Here is a 7,750-nt window from a genome sequence, read left to right as displayed (position 1 = left end):
CGCAGACGCGACGGAGCGTGCACTCAGTGCAGTCCCTCCCAAGCCCCTCGCCCCTCCCCTTTCTCTTCTGGTCTACCTCTCTGAGCATGGCAGCAGAGCCACTGCCAAACCTCGCTTCAGACACGTGGAAAAAGAGAGAGCGACATAGAGAGAGCGACATAGAGAGAGAGAGAGAGAGAGAGAGAGAGAGAGAGAGAGAGAGAGAGAGAGAGAGAGAGAGAGAGAAGGAAAATGACAGAGCCGGCTCTCGAGGGAGGGTGCCGGCTGTCATCGTTCACTTCAAAGAGCCGACTGTTTGTACCGGCTCGTTCGCGACCGACACATCACGACAACAAACGCTAAAATGGCCTGGTAAATGATGTCGCGCGCACACATGAATGATTCATGGGAGCAACCGGCAGGCAGGGTGAAAGTGAAAACTGATCTGCTCTTAAACCTCACCAGCTAGTCATATAGGAGGAAATGAAAATAACCCACACAAGTAGCATTCTGTGCTGCTAACTATTTCAAGGAATGTTTTATTTTCTTATTCCCTGCACGTCACAGTGTCTCATTATTCAGTATGTAACAGGACAAAAGTGTGTGTGCGTGTGTGTTTGTGTGTGCGTGTGCATGTGCGCGCGCGCGATTGTCCCCTGGTCTGTTTCATTCCTCCACTGAGAAAGCATCAACTATGCATGGCAGGGACTGTGTCAAGGTGGCTGTTAGAGTCCGACCGTTCAACAAGGTCAGTGTGTTATAATTTTAACGAACATTAGGCTAGCGTTCGGTCTGTACTGTAAGCTAGCGTTTATATTGTCAATAAGTATATCTCTCCATGTTCCATTGTCACATATCCTGGGACACGTTGTGTTATACTTCGTAGACAACATAGTTTGTGTTGGTATATATACAAAATAAGAACCCATCTGATGGTAATTTGGTAGTTTGAACTTCGTTTGAAATGTAAATGTGCTTTATAAAAGTACAGTCACACGGTTCCCAGGGGTCCTTAAAGTTCATAAAAATCCCCCCAAAAAGAAGTTGTCTTAATTTTCAGGGAAAGCTTCTAAAATCAATAAAAATCCTTAAAAATTAACCTGTGGTGTTCATTTCATTTATGTATGTCATTTTCCTCACCCTTCCAATTAATAGTTTTGTCGGAAAATGCGTTTGGCGCCCTTCCCCTCAAACCCCGCTGTCAGGCTACATGCCTTCCTGGTTCCTGCTCTGCTTTTCCCGCCGTCTCCGATCAGTTCTGATGATGATCACGTGATCACTTCGGGTCATTTCGGGCCAATTTGACATCCAGTATGTCAAATAAAGGGTTAGCTGATTGCCCCTAAAAATAAAGATGTGCAGTGTCCAGTGAGGATCCTTGGCCTTGTTCATACTTGCCTTTCACTGTCCTCCTGGCCAACAGAGGGAAAGGGATGCAGGCAGCCGCTGCGTCGTTACCATGACAGCGAGTTCCATCAGCATCCAGGACCCACGTGACTCTCAGTGCCGCCGCTCCTTCTGCTTCGACTACGCCTACTGGTCCCACAGTGGCTACGTAGTCCAGGACCGCACTGGCCTCTACCTGCCCGAGGAGGCGGGCGGGCGCTATGCAGACCAGGTAAGTAGTATTGAGTACCTGTGAGCCGTGGTGGGAAGTATTAGTCAACAGCAAATCTTAATCAGAGATGGATTCATAGGTCCTCGAATGAATTGTTGATGCAGATTAAAAAAAAAAAAAATCATAAAAATAAAAATCTTTACTTTTTTGTAACATGTAAGGTTTTTGAGAAGTTTTATTTTTTCAGATTTGACCTATAAAAGCTTACACAATACAGATTTTACCCTGCGCTGTAATTTATAGCTGTGACCCCCCCCCCCCACACACACACACACACACACACTTATGGACAGAGCGTGAATGAATACTTTTGTCATGTGATTTCCCCTCAGGAATGTGTGTTCCAGGACCTTGGGGAAGGAATACTAGAGAATGCACTCCAGGTATCAAACATCTGTTTTGGAATAAAATACATGTGATGTACACACGATACATTGATGTGTGTGCAGGGTTACAACGCCACCCTGCTGGCTTACGGACAGACTGGCTCTGGCAAAAGTTACTCGTTGGTGGGTTACAGGCCCAATAAAGGCCTAGTTCCCAAACTGTGTGATCGACTCTTTGAAGCCATTAAAGAAAACCAGGACACGAGACAATGCCAGGTAAATAAATATACTGCTGTACGTACATATTCATGCATTTGTCTGTATGTGGATGTCTGTTCTAAATGTCTTTACGTTTGATATCGTCACAGGTCTTCTTCAGTATGTTGGAAATCTACAATGAGCAGGTAAAATAACCAGTGATGTTGCCATGGTAACATGTTTTGTTGTACTCTTTAAGTAGATGGACTATGATTTGACAGTTAAGGCGAGAATGGCAAAGCAGCATGTGGCTCATTTCCCAAGGTCGTTTTTCAACACTCTGTACCAAATAACGACACACATTTGTTAAAAACTATGTTTAAAAAATAAAATACATGCCAGAAACTGCCGCTGCAGTTGACTTTGAATAATAGAACTCCCAAGATGGCTGAGGTCATATTAGTACTGTCAGAGATGGGCACTTGACGTGATTCCGCATCCTGGGTACCCTTCCGTCTTATCCCCGTCTGTCCTCGTCCTTTAAAACGCTTCTTACGTTCTTCTCTTTTTCATGGCAATACCATTATCTTAGCAAATTACCTCCTTTATAAAACTTCACACCCTAACAGGTGGTGGATCTGCTATCCCGTGGTTCTCGTCCTCCTGGGGGGCTCCGGGTTCGAGAGGAGCAGCACAGGGGCTTCTATGTGGAGGGTCTGCGTACAGTCCCTTGTGATAGTGCAGCACAGGTGGCTGAGACGCCCTCATTTTTTTCTACTGTACTTTGCAAAAAAAAAAAACAACGACAAAAATATCAAAGGGTAATATTCCAATATGCCATAGGTGGAACAGCTGATGGAGCAGGGCACCAGAACCAGAACCACCGCAGCCACGCACATGAACACAAACAGCAGCCGCTCACACATGCTCATTGTACTACAGCTCAAACAGGTGGCGTCCATTCACAAATAACTGAATGAATTAGGAAATACATATTTTTAAGGATTATTCCTCCAAAAATGTCATTGGTGTCAGACAGAAACCTTGCATTTCCAAAATCTGTATTTTTCAGGATTTTTTTAAAGATGTATTTTTGAGTTACTGAACATTGTACTGTCAAAATTCTCAAACTATTGTCAAGAATTTTTCTAAATTCATAATTTGATTTAAAAAATAATAATGTACTGTGCAGGACTAAACCAATTGAACCCGGTGTAACGTGACACAATAATTTTTAAAAAGTAAAAAAAGTTACCGTACATTTGTGATTTTTTTTCACATACCAGTAGAGCCCACGTGCCACCAAAAATACTTCCCACGCTTAAATAATCACTTCTCTAAATTCGTCAAGTTTCTTTGCTGCTACTTGGAAACTGGAAGCGTTAGTTACGCATTAGTGATAGACAGACTACCGTCCTATCCCATTATTAGCGCTGATATTTTTGCCGAATATCTGCATTTTTAATCTGAAGGCCGACAAGCGATCCTGCTGACACAGGGAACGCTGCACCTTTTACTTTTGAGTTGCAACATGCGGTTGACCTTGGGAGCACCCCGAACCTTTTGTTAGAATTTTAAAACAAATCTGAAAAGTTATTCAATTAACTTATGCTTATAGACATTCCAACAAAGTTATTAAATATTTCCCCTTATGATTGAAAATGAATATTGGCCTCCTAAAATGGTGTGTTACCAACTGTTCTCTTGGTGAGTGAAGCTCCACTTGCTATTTGTTGCTGATGTGAACTTGATGTGAAGATCTTACCTCAAGAGAGCGTCACCAAACAGTCCAACATTAACCTGGTAGACCTGGCAGGAAGCGAGCGTCAGAGATCGGCGTCGTCCGAGGCCGACCGTCTCAAGGAGGGGACGGCCATCAACCTGAGCCTCACCACTCTGGGCAACGTCATCAGGTAGGCGCGGCCCGCTCATTTAGTCATTTTGTCCAAATCTCTTTGTTTGACATGCGTCTTCTTGCTTGTAGCACCCTCGCTGACATGGCGGTGGGGAGGAAGGTGGTGCATGTTCCCTACAGAGATTCAGTTCTCACGAAACTGCTGCAATCTGCTTTGGGAGGAAACAGCCGGACTGTTATGGTGACACTAACGCGCCATCGCTGTGTTCAAAATGAACTCGAGTGGGTACAATACTTGCTCATGATTTAGATTGCAACTCTGAGCCCTGCTGACATCTGCTACGAGGAGTCTCTGTCCACACTTCGCTATGCTGAGAGGTACAATGACAAAAGCCCAAAGAAGCTACTGATTCTATTGGGTGCCTTGCTCGAGGGCACCAAAGCCTTGAAGGCACTGGAAATGGTGCGCTTTTTGCTTTACAGTTTGTCACTGAAAAGAACTCTTTGTTCCACGTGAGAAATTGGTGTCAAAAGTGCTTTTTAGAATCGCTTTACGCTTAAAAAAAAAAATTAAGCATTGACTTGCTCAACTGGTACCTCATAATTGCATTTAGTTTGCTAAACTCAAACTTTATTTTGTTTAACTCATTGAATTTTTGAATACGGTAATATTTTAAATTTTGGAGTAATATGATGCCATAATGAATTTTTTTGTATTCAACACTATTTTTCAGGGCAAAGCACATCCAGAACCGCCCCGTGGTGAACGAACGCCCAACTGAGCGTCTGGTCAAAGAACTCAAAGCCGAGAACGCCAGACTGATGCAACGACTGAGTCGGCTGGGCCACGATGGACGCAGCGCCGATGACGAAACCAGTCAGGAAGCCGCCCTGTTGACTTGAACATGAGAGAATTCCATGAACGTTTGATTAGTCATGTATGCGCGTGCTCAGAGGAGATCCGGCAGCTGCTGACACACAATGAGCTCCAGATCAGAACCATTCACACTTTGTGGGAGCAACATCTGCAGGAGGCGCTTAGGGACTGGGAGCAACAGTATGCCAACATCACACAGGTATATGCTTATATACTGCACGCACGCACAGACCCCACACACACACACACACGTTGCAGAGACTCCCTTTCTGTTTCTAATGTGTGTGTGTGTGTGTGCGTGTGTGTGTCAGGAGAGGAGAATGATGCAGATGCATCCTTACATCCTGAACATCAATGAGGACGCTCAGCTCTCTGGTGTGGTTAAGCTGTTCATCCAGGAGGGTCAGTAATGCTTTGTGTGTCACTATAAAACGGATGACACTCTGATGACTTCTTGAAAATCAAATTGTTCATCTTAACATCGCAGTTAAAAGCCATTTTTTACCAATCAAAACCCAAAGAAAGTCATTTCAGGAAAAGTCAAGAAAACTCACTTTAAGAAGAATATACTGAAGTGACCACGTAAAATCATACATATGGACTGAAGACTACATTTGAATATCCATCTATCTCATCCATTTTCTAATCCGCTTTATCCTCACAAGGGTCGCGGTGGGTGCTGGAGCCTATCCCAAATGTCTTTGGGCAGTAGGTGGGGGACACCCTGAACTGGTTGTCAGCCAATCGCAGGGCACACACAGCTCACACTCACACTTAGGGACAAATTAGAGTGTTGAATCAGTGAACCGTGAAACTCTTTTGACCGCTCAATTGACTGAAATGTGGTTCTTTCAGGCGATTGGGAGATTGGCCTCAGTGAAGCCAGCCCCAGATCCATCTCCATCAAGGGCTTAGGGTACGGATGATGCTCGCTCACACCGAGCCGGCTTAAAAACACAACAAGGTGTGTACATTGTGTGTTTGCGTGACAGGATCCAGCAGCGCCACCTCGTATTGAAGAACAAACAGCGGCGAGTTACGCTAACCCCACTCAAGGGGTCCAAGGTGACCATCAATGGGAGAGCGGTTTCTCAGACAACTGAGCTGCAGCACCTGGTGGGTGTCACCACGTAGGCTACCGACAATTTAGTGTATGCGATTCTGACATGACATTCTGGTTGGTGTCCATTCAGGACCGACTCATTCTCGGCTCCAACTGCACTTACCTTTATATCGGCTTCCCGTCCGAGAGGGTGGCTAACGACTGGAGTTGCTACGACTATGACTACTTCCTGTCAGAGTTGGCTGCGGCTGAGGGCATCAACTTGGGTGAGCCGGAGCCCTAAAACTCAATGTTGATCATGACTTTTTTTCTTTTTTGGGGGGCAATCAACACTTGACAAGTCCAATTCTGTTTTAGGTGAAAGCAGCAAGGATTCATGTCAGACGGATCCGAGTATACTGGCCGTCTTCTATGACTACATTAAATTAATGCCCCTGGTGGCTGAAGCCAACCAGATGAGCCAGGAACTGAATAAGGTAACCTGAGAATGCATCAAAAAGCAGTCCACGTGCAGATAAAATAAAAATCAATGCAGTGCAAAACTCAATTTATTTTAGTTGTGCAATTCAAGTGACACTAATTTAAAATGTGAAAGAAAATATTTTCAGAAGACAAATTCCTTTCTCCTTTCATGTTATTATTTTTGGGGTGATCGTTCCTTTTATAAGACATTGATGGCAACTTCCATTTGAAGTTTCCCATCAAAGTAAACATAAAACAAAGAGAATTGAAGGTTGTGTGTTCAACCAAACCACATTACTTTCCGAAAGATGGCTAGCTTAATGCTAATAAAATGCCACTGAGTGGCCAAAGGGTATTCGCGATGATTTTTGCGGTAATTTATAAGGCTTTAAGCCACGGCTATTTGAACATACACATGAAGACAGGCATATTCTTAAATGAATTAATCTATAGTTCAGAAGAAGTTTCACATTTTCTTACTTACGAAGTCAGTATATGTCTGGCCTGCAGGGTGTGGAGTTCAAACTGGAGATTAAGAATCTGGTGCTGTCTGACTCAAAAGGACACGACCTGGAGAAAGAGATCGTTTGCAGAGTCACCTCAAAGCACACCCAACAGGTTTTGCAATTTTCTCACATGGAATTCTTACCCAGACATGCATAAATACAGACACGTCATTTTAAATGATTTTTGGAAAACAAGAATAAACGCACCAACAAGAGCCGAGTTGCCTGGATTCAATTTATGCGCAGCTGTACAATTAGGCAAATGAAATGTATTTATTACCGGTATTCTTAGAATATTTGAAATACGTTTCTTTAATCCTTCAACTGTTAGGTATGGATGTGGTCGAAGGCAAAATTTGTGAACCGCAAATTCCTGATGGAAGAAATCTACCAGCAACATCTGGATGAGATGAAAGGCGAACAAGTAATTTAAATACTTAATAAGATAAGATGAAAACGCATTTTTGGAGCAAGTATGGCTTGAGCCTAATGAAGTACTGTCAGCCAGGAGAGGGCCTCTCCATTGCTGCCCTGCCCAGAGACAAAGACCCTTTTTGGGATCCGGTCGAACCGCTGCTCCTGGGCACCGCTCACCTTTGGCTGCAATCTCTGGCCTTCCGTATTCCTGTGGACGAGCAACTGGAGGTACTACACTCACACACACACAAACACACGCGCACACACATATCAGCAGCTATATGGATCATCATGGCACTGATGACTCTAATCAAAATGTGTATGTATAAGGTGCTCGGCTCTGAAGGTAGTGAGGAGGCCATTCTGCAAGCAAAGCTGATTCCTTGCACCTCCGATGGATTGTAAACACACACACACACACACACACACACACACACACAGATACAGAA

The 7,750-nt window shown here is 44.1% G+C and overlaps 1 protein-coding gene across 1 annotated transcript in view; it reads left to right on the top strand.

The window, feature by feature from the left end:
• Nucleotides 1-7,750, top strand: part of kif28 (kinesin family member 28) — an 11,573-nt gene continuing 3,823 nt past the window's right edge. Inside the window, exons 1-20 of the mRNA XM_019890855.1 lie at nt 1-727; nt 1,403-1,597; nt 1,930-1,980; nt 2,047-2,199; nt 2,292-2,327; nt 2,751-2,870; nt 2,965-3,072; nt 3,880-4,034; nt 4,106-4,217; nt 4,287-4,354; nt 4,711-4,853; nt 4,931-5,052; nt 5,165-5,255; nt 5,709-5,769; nt 5,846-5,969; nt 6,047-6,182; nt 6,274-6,392; nt 6,889-6,996; nt 7,216-7,308; nt 7,389-7,529. Of these exons, the coding sequence (XP_019746414.1) occupies nt 674-727; nt 1,403-1,597; nt 1,930-1,980; nt 2,047-2,199; nt 2,292-2,327; nt 2,751-2,870; nt 2,965-3,072; nt 3,880-4,034; nt 4,106-4,217; nt 4,287-4,354; nt 4,711-4,853; nt 4,931-5,052; nt 5,165-5,255; nt 5,709-5,769; nt 5,846-5,969; nt 6,047-6,182; nt 6,274-6,392; nt 6,889-6,996; nt 7,216-7,308; nt 7,389-7,529 (2,190 nt within the window). The 5' untranslated portion in view covers nt 1-673. The remainder of the gene's footprint in view (nt 728-1,402; nt 1,598-1,929; nt 1,981-2,046; nt 2,200-2,291; nt 2,328-2,750; nt 2,871-2,964; nt 3,073-3,879; nt 4,035-4,105; nt 4,218-4,286; nt 4,355-4,710; nt 4,854-4,930; nt 5,053-5,164; nt 5,256-5,708; nt 5,770-5,845; nt 5,970-6,046; nt 6,183-6,273; nt 6,393-6,888; nt 6,997-7,215; nt 7,309-7,388; nt 7,530-7,750) is intronic.

The sequence above is a fragment of the Hippocampus comes genome, unplaced genomic scaffold (genome assembly GCF_001891065.2).
Source record: "Hippocampus comes isolate QL1 unplaced genomic scaffold, H_comes_QL1_v1.1 scaffold275, whole genome shotgun sequence".
In the NCBI taxonomy this organism is placed as follows: Eukaryota; Metazoa; Chordata; class Actinopteri; order Syngnathiformes; family Syngnathidae; genus Hippocampus; species Hippocampus comes.
The sequence above is the reverse complement of the archived record's forward strand: the minus strand, read 5'-3'. Positions and strand labels throughout refer to the sequence as shown.